The sequence below is a fragment of the Xiphias gladius genome, chromosome 23, assembly GCF_016859285.1.
Source record: "Xiphias gladius isolate SHS-SW01 ecotype Sanya breed wild chromosome 23, ASM1685928v1, whole genome shotgun sequence".
Classification (NCBI taxonomy): Eukaryota; Metazoa; Chordata; class Actinopteri; order Istiophoriformes; family Xiphiidae; genus Xiphias; species Xiphias gladius.
In genome coordinates, this window is record NC_053422.1 from 13,651,246 (window position 1) to 13,669,248 (window position 18,003).

Below are 18,003 nucleotides of genomic sequence, written 5' to 3' on the forward strand. Positions count from 1 at the left end.
CCTCAAAAAGAGAAAGGCAGTTCCGCAAAAAACAAAAAGTTTGAACAAACACGCAAAATAATGGAAAGAGGAAATTTCGTAGAAAAACAGGAACTTGTCATGACCCAAAGCCACCACCTCATCTGTCAAACACAGTTCTGTTATTGCTCTGGCATGTGTGGCTGATAATGGTACCGGCACATAGGCATTTATTGATGATTCCACCGCAAACAGAGGCAACAGGATGAATGCAGCGGTATACAGGAGCACTTCGTACTCGTATTCAGTCAAATGCATCAAAACTCATCGGACAACATTTCACCATTCAGCAGGACAATAACCCTAAACATATGGCCAAAGCATCCAGAGAGATTTTCAGGGTGAAGAGGTGGAATATCCTCCACTGGCCGAGTCAATCACCTGATCTCAGTCCGACTGAGAAGCGTTCCCCCCGGTGAAGACCAGACCAAAGGCAGAGACCCCACAACATCTGAAGGAGGCTACAGTGAAGCTCTGGAAGAGCATCACCGGGGAAGATACAACGCGTCTGCTGATGTCTGTGGGTCAAAGACTTCAGGCAGCCACTGACTGCAAAGCATTTTCTGCAAAATATTAAAATGTTGATTTTGCTTGACTCCATGTGTATCCGTCCCATTACTTAAATATGGGTACTTTGTGTTTAATAGGCTTCATCTCCCACACAGTTCTCTTTACACTGGTGCCAACCTACTGAAATTCAAGCTGAGACTTGGCAGTTTATTGTAGTATCCATTGTTGTATTTCAAATTGAATGTCAGAGCATGAAGGACAAAAAAAAGAAAAGAAAAGAAAGTATAGTTTTGATCTTGACTGTATGTTCGGGATTATACAGTATGAGCGCAGTAATTTCCTCTGTCACATCGATAGATAGATTATGTAATAACTTGCAGGCTTGGGCGTACCTATGGTTTAATGACATGTGATTCATTCCGAGAATGTTTGGACTAGAATGCAATAACAACCAACCACACCTGGAACAAATAATACAATTCATTGCCCTTTACTTGATTAAGGCAGAAGTTGCTAGAGAAAATCGTGATCCAAAAACTACAAAAGTGGTCAAATGAAATGATTTCCGAGGTCTTCCGAACCTTAACACTCTCCAAATGTGGACGTGCGAGAGAACCGTGTTGTCATCGCTGGGCTTCACTGTCACCCTGTGGCAGATAAGAGGTACTGCTGAACTTCTGCTTTTTTTTCTTCTTTTTTCTCTTAACTGCAGTGGTGAAGAGCATAGTTTTTACCCACTGAAAATTAAGAGTCATTCTGCAACAAACTGTTTCAGTATTTTAATTAAAATGCAAAAAGTCTTGTTTTCTAAAATAATATGTGAACATTACTCCATGACTGATAAAATATGTTGACCACAAGTGCATAAAACTCATTTAAATAGTCAATACAAACAGGGGCAGAACAAACAACAGCAATATACCGCACTCTTTTAAAGAAAAAAAAAAAAGGTCAAAAGATAATTTTAGATTGCAGAGCTCATACTCTATAAGTAGCATTAGGGGCAGAGACGCTCACAACAAAATTTTCTAAAAATAGATGTGCACCAGACACATTGTGACAAAAAACCTACTGTATCTTTGGATTAGGCATCGTTTTATCAACCCCAAACTTTGCTTTGCAAGAACACAGGAGAAAATACCAATCTCCACCAACAGAAATCTGCTGTATTTAATAACAATGCTGATCATAGTTTCAGTGAGTTGACCTCTATGATCTGCTGCAGGATGTTGTCTACGTCGGTGGTCTCCAGACTGATGCCAGCCAGGTCCAGCTGGGGCAGGAGGGCTGTGAGAAGCACCACCACGTTGTTACGGATACCACGCAGATCCTCCTGCGCCGATCTGATTGGAGTAGAGCGTCATTATTAAAGCTGGAAAACTTAACAGGTTCCATTTCACATTTCAATCCTTCAGGTGAAACTCCTTCCAGGGGAAGTTAACTTTTTATTCACACATCAGCAAAAATGGAGAACAAGAACATCTAAAAAAGTATAAAGGACAGGACTTTTGTGTTTTCGGAGACGTGAGAGTAGAAAAAACAGTAGAAGGGGGGTAAAGAAAGAAGCTGGCATTTATACTTAAGATTGTTTAGATTTATTTGTCTTTTAAATAGGAGCAGTTTTTACTTTGGTTCATTTGTCTGATGAAAAACATCCCTGCACAAAAATGTCACCCTGCCAGCTACAGGAAATGACTCTTAAAACCAAGTCTCGATACTGTAAGTACATAGAGACAGATGTTTATATCGGAAAGGCAGCAGTTCGTCATGCTTGGTAAGCCTAACTTTACAAAACGAAAGGGAAGGCAAACCACAGTCTGGACATGTTCAGCTATGTGTTCACGTGTTCTTACCTCGTATGTACAGAGATAGTAAATAAAGTTACAGACACTGAAATTGGATTTATTTTTTAAGTGCTGTCCACCACCCAAATCGTTAAATAAGAGCTATGATTGAGTACCTAATTTCGGACCAGTAAACAAACTACAGTGTCAACCGGCATGAGCCAAATGCAAAACTACAATTAGGTAAAAACTTGTTTAAAGGATGATTTCATTATACACAGCTAGTGGTTCCTGTGTATGCAACTGCATGTGCTTGTCGATCCAGAATATACACACCTGCCGTCTTCACAGGCCTCGCTGTCACAGACTAGCTCCCTGCTCTGAGTTTCAGTATTCTCCCCCCTGGGTCTGTTCTGCTCAGGCTGCTCCTTTGGCCCACATGCGGCTCTCTGACACTGGACCAGCACAGCCTGGGCGGGGTTGCTGGATGAAGTAGAGCACTGATGCAGGGGAAGGACAGAAGACGGGAGATGACCTTGAGTTTGCTATTAGGTCTCCGTTTAATGTTAATGAGTCTGAGCAGATTTAGATAACCCCGGAAAAAAGCATTTTATTTCCCCTTAGCGGTCCATTTTCTCTATCAAGCACTGCGCTCATACGTGATCAATTTGGTCGCACAACTTGTAATTGAGATAGGCAAGCATTTAAAGCTTTTAATGTACCACACAGAGCACTTTGGAAGAGTTAGCTTTATCTAATTAATTTCCTATACAGCTAACACAGGTTTTTACCAGCATAGTGTCATACTTGGGCTATATTTTAAAAGCTAAATTCCGTGTGATTTTCCTTACAGTGAAATGATACGAGCATGGGACCTGATGCCATTTTTAGGTGCTCTATTGTGCCAAACACATGTTACCATTGAACTTTGAACTTTTAAGCTAATAAATGCGGCTAATATAACAATTAGATGCATTTCCTTTAGCTAGGTTATTAAAAATTTGAATGAAAACGGACTCAGTATTGTAAAAATGGCCACTGTTTTGTCCATTTACTTATTTGTGGCTGTGTCTCTGGTCATTTGACGTCAAAACAAAGGTCATTCCCTTGGCAATATTACAATGCATCAACTAAAACCCACACCAGACAGAGTAAAAACACTGTAAAACAAAGCAATTTATGGCTGGCGAAATTGAGGAAATGTGGTTTAATTTACAATTTCCATTGAGTTTTGTAATTTATCATCACAATGATGAACCTAACCTCAGCAGTGTCCGTCTGGCAGCCAACCTCTCGGATGGCTGTGGACGCCGGCAGGTCTTTTGGCTTTTCAGCGTCGCTATCAGCGGTTGTCATCGTGCCTTGAGACGTCTTTTCGGCTTCCAGGCCTAGAAGGCTCCGTAGCCCCCGAACCTCTTTCTCCAACCCAGCCAGTTTCTTTACTTTAGCCTCCCGGTCACTCCCTTTGAGAAGCAGCGGTCTGCTCTGTGGCCCTTCTGTTCGACTCAGTGGAGAGACCATCACTGTCTGGGTGGAGGGGAGTGAGTGGCTCCAGGTGAGGCTGGTGGGTGTTTGCTGCGCCGCGTCCGCTGGTTTCCATACTCGGCTGCTACTGTCCTGCTTGGTCTTCTCGGACACATGTGTTTGTTTCTCAGGCTTCATCTCTACTGCCATATTCTCCGAGTCAGGCCGTCGCTCCTCCCAAAGGCACGGCTTCTTTTTCACAGAGTGAAATAAAAATCCCGATTTCCTTTTGTGGCTGCAGAGAACAAATGCTGGTCAGTTTGCTGAAGACCAGAACTGCGTGAAAATTAACTTTACAAAGACAGCTCTGACAATTCTCCATGTTAGCCTCAGGGTTTTCTGGTTGAAAAGGAGGCCAAGATGGTATTTTAATTTATTTTTTAGAATAGGAAAATACTTATTCTGCCTGAAGTCCCTGGCAATGAATTTATAATCTTATACTGTAACTGTATAATTGAAAAAAATGACAGTGTTCGGGTATTAAAACATGTTATAAATCAAATACAGACCACCTCATTTGTTAAACAAGTGCCATGCTAAGCAGATGTTTTAACACTATTTTCTGACCAAACAGCCACATAGTTAAAAAGGTGTCTATCAACAGTCAGCAGCAATCGCTTGAATCTTAAAGGTTGAAGTGTCAGACCAGCGTGAAAACCTTTCAAAACTGCTCCAGCTTCCTTACATGCATTACCAAACACTGACTACACAACTTTGTCATGGAGTCCATCATGGAGTTTTTCATTAGAAACACTGTAAAACTTAAAAAATGCTTTTGAGAAGATGGCGCCATGATAAAATACACTGGCGCGATATTTTTAAGGATGTACTTGTTATTTAATAATCCAAGAGCCTGACCTTGCATACAGCACGCATGCGACATACCCCACCTCAATGCCTCTGCGCTCTCCTCTTCTCTCTCCACTGGCTCCATGTCTGTGTCTTTCTTTTTGTCCGTCTCCTCTCCTTCAAGGCTCTGAGAATGTGACTCATTTTCCACATGGACCTGCCAGTGTGCGGTTCCTGACTCGTCTTTAATGACCACGTCTCTTCCGGCGGGCTCTTGTTGTGTTTGTGTGAATTCAGCCGTCACCCTGGTTTGTGTCAGCGCTTTGTCATTCGTGTGTGTGCCTGCGTGATGATCCCCGAGGTGGTCTGTGTTTGTCTGACCATGTTCAGGTGTGTTTTCCTCTGTGTGGCGTCCATCAGGCGAATGTGTGGACCGGAAGGTGGGCTGGCTCGGCTCTGACGAACTACGTGAGAGGATTTGAGGTTTCGCCACCTGACCCTTCGCCACACACACCTGCAACACACACACACACACACATTTGAAATACGTGTCCAAAAGTGGTAGACAGTACAGTAGTACCTCTATCAATGAGAAAGTTGCTTAAAGTTTCAGGGTAAGAAACACTTTTCACATACCTCCAATGATTTTTCTCGTTTTCTGCTTTTGGGATGCTCTCTGTAGGAAAATCCAAACAGATTAAGGAGTTGAGTCGGGCAGACAATTAATATATGCAGAGGTTTTACTTCAAGAAAGTCGATTTTCCTGTGAAAGGATGAACAATGTCATTGTTCATGTTTGTAATTATTCTAAGATGACACGAATCCTCTTGCAAGGCGCCGCATTGGCCAGTCAAATACATGAAGTACGTTGTATGCTGCTACATATGTGCCTCAATTCTGACTGTGTGCGCAATGGTACATTTTTTGAAAAGAACATTTTTTTTTGTAAGCACATAAATTTTATTATATGTAATACAATTTATGTATACAAAGTATACAATTATGTATTACATACTCTACAATAGGTAATTTTGTAGAGTAATTATTATCGCTCAAACATACTCTGAGAAAAGAAAAATCTATTCTCTGCTCAATAGGTGTGTTTGTGTCTTTGCTATCCGAGACTCAGTTTTACTCATATGCTCTTTCTCTGATTCTCCCGTTCTTTGTGCCCCTTATAAACTTTTCTCAATCTTAAAATTGCTAGTAGGTTTTATCGGTCACTAGGGAAGCAAAATGTTTAAGTAGGCCTACCATACAGTCACACGCATGTGGTTTATACAGTTCTAGTTACATTCCTAGTTTTATGAAACTTCATGAAATTTTCCTTGAACGTTAGTCTGTAGTTTATTAGCTTGCTACCTAGTAATCTAGCTAATTACTGCTAGCTACTGCTAACTAAGCTGTTTAGCTAATTTGTTGATTCCAGCTAGGCATAAGTCATTAACTTCAAATAATTCACAAAATAATTTTTTAAATTGAATGTTAAGCACGTGTGTGGTTCAAAATTGCTCAGCACAGGGACAAATGAAATAGTTCAATATTAGAGTTCCTTGGCATTTATTAGTGACGCGTTTCCATGTTTTGCAGAACGGACCCATTCTCATTTCATTGTCACCAGAACAGCACGACCACACTTTTCTTTAATTGTAAGACCGACACATAAAGTCACTTAGACAACGACCGGAAATAACAGACCGAAAAGGACAGATGGCCACAAAGTGGCATGTGGCCACACATAGACACAGGCATGCAGGAAGAATAGCAGTGTGAAACGTCCGTCCATATACATTTTGACGCACACAGACGCAGTTTAAGAAGACTAGAGAAATGGGAATATACTGTTTCTTGTGGTTTTTCTGGTAGCTGGGTGTTAGCAGCTTCTCGCTCTCTTCTGCTTCCTCTGGTGAAGAGCAGCTTCTGAAAGACAAAGAGACCTGTCTTAGCAACTAAGCTAAAGATGTTATTGTTACAGCCAACACGCTCACACACGCCCACACTGGCCTCCTCTGTCCGTTAAGGCACATGTAGGTGTCCCGAGTCCTGATTGCTTTTTTATTCTGAATTCGAACTGGGGATGTTGTGGCTCATTTTTGGCTTTCTTAACCCCTGTGCCCAACATGTTCTTGCCCCGACATGTGACCTCTTAAGGGGGTCTTAACCCAACAATATCTTTCATTAGACACTTCCTGCCTGGTAAATGTCACTGTCTCCACTCCATGCACTCAGTCCACAAATACGTTATTTTTACTAATGAAACCAGTGTGACACTGGTCATGATGGGGCTGAACATGCACCGGCTTCTGCATTCACTCATGTAAACCAGAGGCTTTTCAAACTGTGAGGAGTTGCGGGGGGTGTGTGGGGAGAGACGTGAGGCAAATACTGTGTGAGGCGACAGACACAGGTGCATGCAGGTGTTCTAAAAACAACGGGAAGTTAGCTGCCGCTTTCCACAATTTGCATCAAAAATCGCACTCTTCATATTAATGACTCAGTCAACTCTCAACACAAAGCCATGAAACCCTTATTTTTAGATTCAGTGTGACTTGTACTTCCTGGGGATATAATTATCTTTGATGTCCATTACGAACAAACATTAATAAATCCGCTTAGAGTCAGTTAGTATCAACGTAATCCAGTGATACTTCTCTGCACATCCATGGGTACATTGTGAAAAGGAACTGCTAATAGCTAATTTGGCGTACTTTTAATGGTCAAATTGCCAATTTGTAAACAAACCTAGGTTAAAAAAGGAGGCTCAAGTTCTAGCCCAAAGCCTACCTAACTGACCTACCCCCCCCCCCCCAAAGCATTGTAGGAAGTGTAGTTCCAAAACCTAGAGCTTGATTATCTATCAAATTGAAGTTAGACAAAGAATAATGACAGAAGTAACAAAATAAATTACATGACTGTGTGTGTGTGTGTGTGTGTGTGTGTGTGTGCGTGTGCGTGTCTGTTGGGGGGGGGGGGTGTTTCATCTCGACAGCATCAGTGTCAAGACTCTGACAACCCCCGATGCAGACAGTGACCTAAAATTGTGCCTGATATTCTAGAAAATAATGCAGGAAATCCATACTTAGAAACACGTACCTGTAACGTGGATTGGGGTTCTGGCTGCAGTCCCAGCTCTCAGGAACCACACTGTAATGACTCGCTGGGACGCTCCTCCACTTCAGGCATTCTTCACACTGTAGCCACACGGGGCCTCTGCAAATACAGACATACGTATGAGTACATATGAGAACTGTCAGTTAAACTGAGATTGTGGAAGTGGAAGTGCCTTCACTAGATAGAAATATTAATAGAACTATTTTCAAATTATCTCATGAGAGTCTATACCTGTGTACGGGACCATATCTGTTCCACAGCTTTATACAAGATAAAAATATTTTCTACTGAACTCATGTACACGTTATAAATAAAAGTTCAGATGATTATAAATGGTCTTGACGCTCTCTGCCTCAGCATGTCTACTCTTCTTGAGAGCAGCTTCAGAAGCAGCGTCTCCATTCTCTGGTTTCAAGCTTTGGGGGGAAAAAAAAAAAAAATCACCCCTACATGAGAGATGCAGATTATCAACTGATCTGCATCGTCCTGGACAACTGTGGTTATTACCCATAAAAGGCTTGTAGAACTTGAACTAATTATTTTCACTCTCCCAGATGGACCAGATGAAGCAAAATCCTCTTTCAGTCGCACAACACTCAAACTGAACAATGTTTTTTCACTTTTTACTGTCAAGAAAACAAACACAAAACAAAACAAAACAACAACAACAGTTAGCACTGACTCGTCGGCGTCATGCTCGTCTAGATTCTCATCTCTGTCTAGAGCCTGAAACTCCCGCTCTCTCGTTTTCTTCTCCGTCACCTCTCTCCAGTAGTCGTTGAGTTTTAGGCCCAAAGCACCAAGGGTGAGTCTCGAGACAAGAAAAAGGAAAAGAAAGTGAATTTCTTTAGATGTTTTCCCTTATATCACACACAGCAAAAATATTTCAAGGTTGTGAGGCCAAAATTATTTTAAAGATACTGTGACCAATATCAAGATTTCAGCCTCTCTGTTGCAAAGCACTCACGTCTGGCGCCTGATTTGCGGAAAATGAAAGCACTTCGGGAAGAGTTGCATGGGTCATTGGTGCTATCATAACTTTGTAAATACAACGTATGGCACTGTTTTCTGCCTTTATTTGCTGTGACATCAACCTAAGCAGCTGTTTCACTCCACTGTCCATCTCAGCACACAACTTTTTGTGTGTGTCTGACATTGTTTGTGTTGTGCGCGTGTTGTACCTGTACTCTTTGGTGTACTCAAAGTCTTGCTTGTTGTGAGCAGGTTTGAGGAAGTTACACTCGATGATACCGATGACCCCGACTCCTGCTCTTTGACCTGAAGCCTGTGGAAAATTGGGGAGGGAGATTTAAGAAGAGGCAGGTTTCCATTAATACTAAATATGGAGGAAAGCACGGCACTTTGCACAGTAAAATCCTTTTTCTTTACCTTTAGCTGACAGCCCACTTTCTCGTAGGCTTTGATGAGTCGGTTCTTGTGGTACATCATGATGCCATACTGATCTTTGTTTTTTGGATTCAGCCCGAAGGTCACTTTCACCTTCTCTTTCTGACCAACATCAGTCAAGGTTGGCAGTACTGGGCATTGGCAGGTTTCAAAATATTATCAGTAAATGTAAATATTTGTGAGGAAACTGCTATTTTAACAGCAAAATCGGGGAAAACAGCTCGAAAATGAAACTGTACATTAAGGAAAATGTTTGAAACTGCAAAGAATTAGCTTCGTCCAGACTACAGCTGACAGTGATTTATGTCTGGTAACAACAACCTGAGGACTGAATCCGCCCAGAAATATATATAACGACAAGACTGGGTGTCATTTGAAAATCTTCAGTACTAGTGCTGATATGATACTTGAGTTTCAGTTCCCATACTTAAAACTTAAGTTCTCAAATGTTGTCTAAACACGAGCAGCTGCAGAAGAAATGTAGCTAAAAAAAAAAAAGGGATGCACTGAAGTGGGGCTTGTACACGTCATGCTCAATGTTTGTCAGCCTCTTGGAAACCAGCTTGACAAGAATCTTCTTCCCCCTCAGTGTGATCTGTGTCCTTGGCTTCAGATACAAAATACTGAGGTAGGCCTGAGACAAACAGAGAGAGACAGACGGAGAGATTGCAAAAAGTGATGCACTTTGAATTTAAAATAAAAATCTACTGGTAATTTGTTTCTTGCTCTCACAAACTCTGTTAACAGGCTTTACCGATTGTTAGATATTTCAGCTTGAAGGTACATTTTTAAGACTCTTTTCTTATGGTTAAGTGGAAAGTGCTAATATTCATTGCGGATTATAAGGAAACTTAAGAGGTTATTTTACTCCATCTTTTAATATTTTTTTGAAAATAGCTACTTTGTCACACTTTTCACTCGATGTAATATTACATTCAGTGCTTTTATTTCATAATTAGATATTTTCTGACCTCGTCGACAAGTAGTGTTTGAAAACAGTAAAGCAAGTCTGGGCTCATCCCCCCCGAAAAAGGTTTGAGCGGACAATTGCAAAAGATATTGCAATATACCCAGAAGTATATTAGAGAGCAATCATAATCCATTTGATCATTAGTCATTAGCTTGAAGATATAATATTAAGACTTAGTAAACTACATCTAATTGTAACAATTTGATCATGGCTCTCAAAGGAAACTGGGGCAGTGTTACAAAAAAACCACAGGTACATCTCAAGTAATGAAGAGGTTTGTGATTGGTACACACACATCTACATCCTTCCTCCCGCACACACACACACACACACACACACACACACACACACACACACACACACACACACACACACACACACACACACACACACACACACACACACACACACACACACACACATGCGTGCATCTGTTAAGGACTTGTAGTTGCTATGTAGGGGCTCACCCAAACCTTAACCACAACCTCTTCACCTCTTATCCTTACTTCTACTCTAACCCTAATCTTAACCACCTCATCTAGATCGGCTCTAAGTCTCCTAACAAACACAAATATGGAGGCTGCGTGATGAAAACCAGGTATCTTCGACTTTGGTGATTTTGGATTCTCCAAATTACTTTAAGGAGTAAGTATTGTGTGAGAAAAAAAAGATCTCTCATTTCTTAGGATAAATAAACCATTTAAAAGTCCACTGGATTTCCTGAAAAAAGCTTTGTCACATTGGTGACAACAGGGTTATTTTTCTTAGCTCATGAAAAGTTGGAAATATGTGGTTTTACACAGATAAGTATTTTAAATACATTAATAAACATTTTCTGCAGTATTACATGTTTGAAAGATGCTACACTACACTAATTATCCTTATTGTCTAACAAAATGGATGGAAAGTGCTAAAAAAATGGAAATACGAGCAACTTGGCAAACTCTGTCTGCTGAGGAAGATCCTGTGACAGGATCGAAACCATCAGAAAAGCTACTCAATGGACCTTGAGCCTATACTGTTTGGATGGTAAAACAAATTCAAATAGTGACATCCTCTCTGTCAATGACAATAAATCTCGGGTCCTATTTTTTTGTAGAGATGACACGGGTGATACACTTCACCCTTGACTCACCCTGAGACTGTAGTGCATGTCGGGGATGTTGTGCTCGGCTCTCAGGGATCCGCTGTTCCTCAGTCCCTTCTTCAGCTCCTCGATCCGAATCTCGGGCAAACGGAAGTCACTCCCATCGATCTCAAAGTCGATCTCTGGCTTGCCATCTTTGGTCCTTCAGGATAACAACAAAGGGAGCAGCCGTTGGAACAGGTAATGACGCTTTGCATACCACTGCTCTCAGACTATATTTAAGGTGCAGTAAAAATCTGATAGATTTTCCAGTGTTACACATAATTCACACGAGGTTGGTTTTGTCTTACACTGGATCTCATCTGCATGATATCAATCTGGATAATCTTTATAAGCGCAATACTTAGTATTCATGACTATGAACATTGTGATCACTGTAAAGAGGAAGTAAAACAGAAGAAAGCCTTTGGAAACTATTTCACATGAACTGTTGCAGCAATTTGATTCTAGAAAATTTTTAATTAAGAGCGCCACAGGGAAAAGGGATTTCCCTTCTTTAAATTTTCTCTGCTCTTCATATGATGATCATATGAGGGTTTGTATTGAATGTGTGCTGTTTTGCATGGATTTGTCTAAAGGCAGGCCTAAACAAAGATCATGCCTGTGTGTTCATGGCTAATGGTCTGTCTCCGTGTGTCTGTGTTTGCATGCTCATCAGTCTCACATGCCGTGCATTAAACCTACACTCAGGATCACCACCACGCTCGTGTCAAGCTACAGCCAGGAGACAGCTTAGTATAAAGACTGGAAGCGGAGGGACAGAGCTAGCCTGGCGCTGTAGAGAGGTAACAAAATCCGCCTTCCAGCACCACTAAAGCTCACTAATGGGTCATTCCATCTCCTTGGACCACCAAGTTCCTTGAAAACAATCATGTAAAAGCTTCTATTAAATTCACGGGACCTGGCAAAATCCTATAGATCTGCTCCAAATACTTTTTTTAGTCAGGAATTTTTGAAGTTCTCTTCAATTCTGCGATTATTTATAAGTGTTTTCTGAGACTCACCTGTCACTTATTTTTCACTGGATTGAGTTGAAATTTGCACTGAACATCCAAGAAACAAGACAGATAATTAGCAACATGTAAATAGCTGTTGCTGAATGTTTTACAGTAATTAAATTCATAAAAATATATTTTTTTTTTACCTGAAAAAAGAATCATTAATTTTCAAAATTTATATCTCAACGACTTTTCACTTTCTTGCAAACAAATTTTCCTCCTTGTTGGTTTTAATATGGTTCAATCCCATCTAGAAGTTATTTGGTCCCGCATAAAATTGTGTGCCGTAGATCTTGTTAAATCAAAGCTTTGGAACTGAACGATGTTGAAATATTTTGACTGTATGTTTTCCGGAGAAGGATCATTTTATTTTCCTTGAAACTTTTTTATGGGAAAGTGCTATTCACTGCAGATACATAAAGACATTTAAGATGTTATTTTACTCCTTCATCTTTTAATATTTTTTTGAAAATAATCTACTTTGTCGTACTTTTTCTTTACTGTATATAATATTACATTAGGTACTTTTATTTCATAGGTAGATATTTTCTGACATCATCGACAAGTAGCGTTAGAAAACAATAAAAAAAAGTCTGGGCTCATCCCACCCGAAAAAGGTTTGGGTGGATTGTTGCAAAATATATTGCAACATACCCAGAAGTATATTAGAGAGCAATCATAATCCATTTAATCATTAAGCAGTTTGACGTGATAGTGAGATGGTGGAGCGCTGCTCTATTGGAAAAAGCCTAAAAGAAGAAGCCAACTCTCACACTTAGAATACACATACAAAGAATCACAAAAATGATTTAGCTCAGCGGGCCAAACTTCAAAAACTCATAGCTAAAAAAGTATTTGAAGCAGAGCTTTAGGATTTTGCAGGGTCCCATGACTTTAATAGAAGTTTGTACGTGAAAATCCATGACATGAACTGGGAAAAGCTCTGAATTCTGGGTTAGTTGGCATGGGATGACCCTAACTAACACGTCATATGTTGGTTGTTTACTGTCTACCAAAACTGATGTGTAAAAACAATTTGTGAGATGAAACATATTAATTAATTAGCTTTAAAGGTGCTAGGAGCTAGCTAGGCTAGCTGTTTCCCTATGCTTTCAGTCTTTGTCGTAAGCTAAGCTAACTGTCTACTGGCTGTGGCCTATTATTTACCAAACAGTCGAGAGACTGGTATTAATCTTATTTTCTAACTCTCTGCAAGAAAGCGAATAAGCGTGTTTCACAAAATGTCGCACTAATTTTTAACCAAATTCTGGACTACTAACATGCAGGTGAACAAAACCTATATTCAGCAGGAGCAGATGTGTGATTCTAACCTGCGGATGTTCCAGATTAAAATCTTGGTGCCTTTTTTGGAGAGAATCGAGTCAAAGTGTGCATGTATCTGCTCCTGGGAGCTGGTGATGGAGTGCTGGAGGATGGCTGCCAGGCTCGCCTCTGAGTCCTCTGTCACCACCAGCGACCGTAGCACTGAGTTAAGGTTAGGACGTAAAGGAACATGCGCGGGGACCGACACATTCTCCACCATTCAGTCTAAGGAAACTCCCCCTTTATGTCCCTTTCTTTACCTGGAATACTCACTCCCTGTTATCACAGCCTTCAGCTCAGTCTGCCTGTTCGCATTCAAGTCAGTGACATGCAATTTTTTACTCGTAATTGTCAGGATCACGGTCTTGACGCTTTACAGTGACGACACCAAGGAATCACGAAGATATGCTGATGCTGAACAACAAACACACAGACACACACTGTATTTAATGGTCCGAATATTCTTTTCTCGTCTCTCCCCGTGTCCCATTCTTTTGTGAAGGATATTGGTTTGCTGGTTGAAGGGGACGATGGGGACGATGACGGCCTGGGCCTTGATGTTTTCCAGGTAGGTCTGAGACAGCATTCCCACAGTCTGGCAGCCGCCGTTCTTGGTGAAGATGAGCGCGTCGCGGCCCAGACGCATGGAGCCAGACTTGAAACCGTTCCCGTACACGCCGATGGCCTGCTGACTGGCCCTACCCGAGCCCTTTTCGGTAAAACCAAAGCTGAACACAAGGGTGAAGGGAGGATTGAGGAAATAAAGATTTACATTCGTGTGAATATTAGAGACTCAATTTATGATATTTTTTTCATTATAGAAAATGTTTAGCATTTAGCTAAATTAATTATTTAAAGGATAAATGAATTATAAAAATTGTCAATTCAAATTATGCAACTCTAGTAAGTGATTAATCAACTGTTTCAGCTTTCTGTATAAGTGTAGTTACCTTCAAATTTGTGTGTGTGTGTGTGTGTCTAGGAGTGACTCACTGTAGTGTGAGATATCTCTCACACTACAGTGAGTCACTCCTTGTGGTTTAAACACGAGGAGAGGAACACTCTCAGTGTGTATGACTATATACAAGAAAACATTTCTGATGCAACATGCTATTACATTTTCTTTTTTTTTTTAAAATGTGTTTTTCATTTGCATGTTAACGTCATGTTGGACGTGCATGTGCGGGTCTTACCTGAGCATCTTGTGCAGTTTGTTGGGGGTCATACCGCTGCCATTATCGATGAATGTTAGACACAGGTGACCGGCTTCATCAACTACATCTATCCAGATCTGTTTGGCAGATACACCAGGGTCTGATGCGTTGTCTAAAACATGGGAGACAGAAACACGTCAACAGTGGACGTTTACAACAGCTTCCGTTTCCCATTCTCCTACGGCAGACATGAAGTGCGGTGCCGGCAGTTTTTTTTTTAGTGGGGTGTGGTAATTTGGGCTACGTCTTGTACCATTTGGGTGGTTTCCGCCGATGAAAATTTAGGCTCTATTCCAATTAAATTGGGTCCTCCTCTCCTCTAATTAGTGTGTTTGAGACTGACATGGCACTGAGTTCCACAGGCGCAGCATAACATGCAAAGATTGATAACTAACGCTGCCGCTTTTCAATCATTCTTCTTTAGACCAATGTGCAATGAGAGCTGGACAGACACATAAACACAGAGAAGGCAGCGCAATAAATTACAACTCTGTATCTCTGTTAGATCCATTCATTAATTAACTTTACACATAAAATAAGCTCCTTACAAAATCAGGCAAAGGTAATTGTCCTCACCAGTCGATGATCCATTTGGAAGACATGATAAAATAAAAATAGAGTGTAGTGTAGATCAGCTAGTCAGGCCTTGTAGTATAAGTACAGAAAGGAAAAATGTAAGATTAATACGTGCCTTCACTTCTCTTCCACATAAGTTTGGGGAACCATTATGCGGTTCTCCGACGTGATACCCTGTTGGACTTCGTTTTAGCACTGTTATCGCATTCCCAGATCTCAGCAACTGACTTGGTGAGCACAATGTTATTGTTATCAACAGGCTGGAAATAAAAATAAAACCGTAATTTCCCTTTTCAGTGAGTTAATCGAGCTTGAACTGTGTGGCACCAAGGTCGACAAAAGGATGAAGCTCTACACATTTCAGAAGCACGAGACTTGTCACAGTAGGAGAAGCACAGGTATAACTAATAACATTAAGGATGGCTCTGTTGTATTCAAGTGTCGCAGGAAGCCATGACAGTGTGACAGCGAGCCAGCCTTACAGAACACCAGGACCCTGAAACCGAAGCAGCTAAATGGAATTCAACCACGATCCAATTTGTACTGACCGGGCTTTTCCTCCCGTGACACGTCCACATGTTCTCTGTGAAAATACACGACGCTAGCCCCTGCAGGATGCTGCTGCCCCATGCTGCTTCCACAATATCAGGAACATCCGATACACGAGAGCTTCACTAGTTTACTTCTCTTTTCTACACCAGTGCCTCTCGTTCTTACCTTGCTGCTGTGGCCCCCTTGCTTCCCTTGCTGTGCCGAGGGTAAAGCTGATCTTATCTCTCGTCTCATATCCTTAACCAACACCTGGCTGACACTCTCAACAAACGTTGAACACAGTATTCTCAGAGTCTGCATTTGGTGCAGGGCTTTGTTTTTCCGCATTCTTGAACGCACTCCCAGTATAAACAGTAGTTTTTTTGGTTTTTTTTTTTTTAACTGGTAAAGCATAAACTCCCGGTGCACTGCCCCCAACTCTGCACTCTGTGGTATTCAGTGGTGTATTTGCATGTGTGTTCCCTGCTGATAAAAGCCCAGGGCGCAGAGTGGACGAGTGGCACTGGTGGCAGCCCGGACGCAGACGCTTTGGATCACGTGGGGGGACAAGTCATCTGGGGACCGGAGTCCGGACCCTTTGTCCCTTTTCACACGGAGATCTGCGCAGTGTGGCGAGCGATGCCGATTCCGCGTGGAAATACGATAAAAACCTGACCCCTGTTTACAAGTTATTAGAATTTTAGGAGCGTTATTGCCACTGCCAGGGGGCGGAAAAACGACATAAAGTTCAATAGGGCTCACTCGTCACCGCTTAACGACATAATTATTACCATGAGAGTCTCATGAACTGTCGAGGGGCAGAGTGTCAGGCGCTCGGCCGCACTAAAACCACTAAGCGTGTGAAAAGAGGAAGCCCGCGCGGTCCATTTCGGCATCAACACAAAGCCTCCGTTACACTCGGTCCACTTCGTGTGCGACAGCGGAAGAGCGCGTGAGAAGGAACCACGAAAGGCTGCAGCGGCGGCGGGCGGAGCGCCCCGCGGCTGCAGGTGCACGGGACTGCGCGAGGCTTCGGCGCCGCGCCGTGCCGTGCCGTGCCGTGCTCCGTGCCGCGGCCCTACCTATCAGCTCTGCCACGGCGCTGAAGGGCCAGGTGTGACTGGTGGAGTTGCTGCTCAGGAAGGACGGGCTCATCTGGGGGAGAGAGAGAAAGTGAAGACATCAACAAGCAACCCAGCGAGTCTGCGTCAGCTGCCGGCCGCCAGCCCGCTGGCCCCCTGCGGCGGCGGCGGCGTCGTGCGACTTCACTTTGCTCACGCACGACATCCCGCCGAAGTGTAAGTTGTCAGAAATACGTACGGAACTCAGGCGGATCCCGTGCTCGCTTAACCTCGCCATGTTCTGCCACTGAGCGTTTTCCCTCTTGCGGTGTCTGTGTCTGCACGTAGCCCGACACGGCAGTGGGCGTAGCGTCAACCGGGCTACACTGTCAAAGGAAGTGCTGACAGGGGATCCCTGTAGGAACCCATCTGAAACACCGAGGTGAAACTGTGAGGTGCCTGTGCTCTACTCGGGTATTTCAGTTTCCTGCTACTTTTCTACTTCGCAGCTTTGGCCACTGGTTACTTTTGCACTTTCAGGTTAACATTACAGGTTAAGATGAGATAAAGTAAGACTTCACTGGTCCCCAGGGGGAAATCCACCAGCCACCAAGCAGCATATAAAGTAATCAATTATTTTTTGGGCCCCACCTTCACCAGCTGCAACGTTAGAGTGGTTTACACATTAAAACAATAATAATTATTATCAACTAATATAATATAATATATGCATATCATTCTGAAAGGGGACATTCTGCATAATGAGTACTTCTACTTTGGGTAATTTAAGTATATTCTGATGTGATTACTTTTATACTTTTAATTAGCTGCAATTTTGAATACTTGTAACAGAGTATTTCTACACTGTGGTATTGTTTTTTTTTTTTTTTACTAAAGTAAAAGATCTGAGCACTTCCTCCAACACTGTACTTCTACTAGGACTTTCTGCCCGTCCTGCCAGCTGTAGGCCATGGACCACATTGAGGTCATGCTCATGTAGGAGTTGTATATCTTATTCATCGGGAGCTTATCCGAATGTG

General features: G+C 42.1%; 1 protein-coding gene across 4 annotated transcripts; it reads right to left on the reverse strand.

Moving 5' to 3' along the window:
- Window positions 1–1,308: 1,308 nt before the first annotated feature.
- Window positions 1,309–17,538, reverse strand: zgc:152774 (uncharacterized protein LOC553526 homolog). 4 transcript variants are annotated; one of them, XM_040119131.1, is made up of 17 exons: window positions 17,223–17,538; window positions 16,985–17,057; window positions 14,775–14,907; window positions 14,089–14,309; window positions 13,590–13,737; window positions 11,249–11,402; window positions 9,649–9,777; window positions 9,126–9,245; window positions 8,918–9,021; window positions 8,419–8,547; window positions 7,719–7,835; window positions 6,468–6,545; window positions 5,262–5,301; window positions 4,727–5,139; window positions 3,576–4,071; window positions 2,649–2,812; window positions 1,309–1,871 (listed from the first exon to the last, which is right to left on the reverse strand). In XM_040119131.1, the coding sequence occupies exons 1-17, from the start codon at window positions 17,259–17,261 to the stop codon at window positions 1,715–1,717; spliced, it is 2,715 nt and encodes a 904-aa protein (XP_039975065.1). In that variant the 5' UTR covers window positions 17,262–17,538; the 3' UTR covers window positions 1,309–1,714. The 4 variants fall into 4 exon arrangements, with proteins under 4 accessions (XP_039975065.1, XP_039975066.1, XP_039975068.1 ...); XM_040119132.1 differs by lacking the exons at window positions 16,985–17,057; window positions 17,223–17,538 and adding an exon at window positions 15,920–16,920; XM_040119134.1 differs by lacking the exons at window positions 16,985–17,057; window positions 17,223–17,538 and adding an exon at window positions 16,694–16,918.
- Between the last annotated feature and the right edge of the window lie 465 nt (window positions 17,539–18,003).

Coding starts and splice junctions, on each gene's coding strand:
- zgc:152774 (XM_040119131.1), bottom strand. CDS start 17,261: ATGGCGAGGTTAAGCGAGCACGGGATCCGCCTGAGTTCC. Junction 14,908..16,984: donor CGCCGTGGCAGAGCTGATAG/GTAGGGCCGCGG, acceptor CCCATGTTTTAG/ACAACGCATCAGACCCTGGT. Junction 7,836..8,418: donor GACGAGCATGACGCCGACGA/GTCAGTGCTAAC, acceptor CTGTATTTGCAG/AGGCCCCGTGTGGCTACAGT.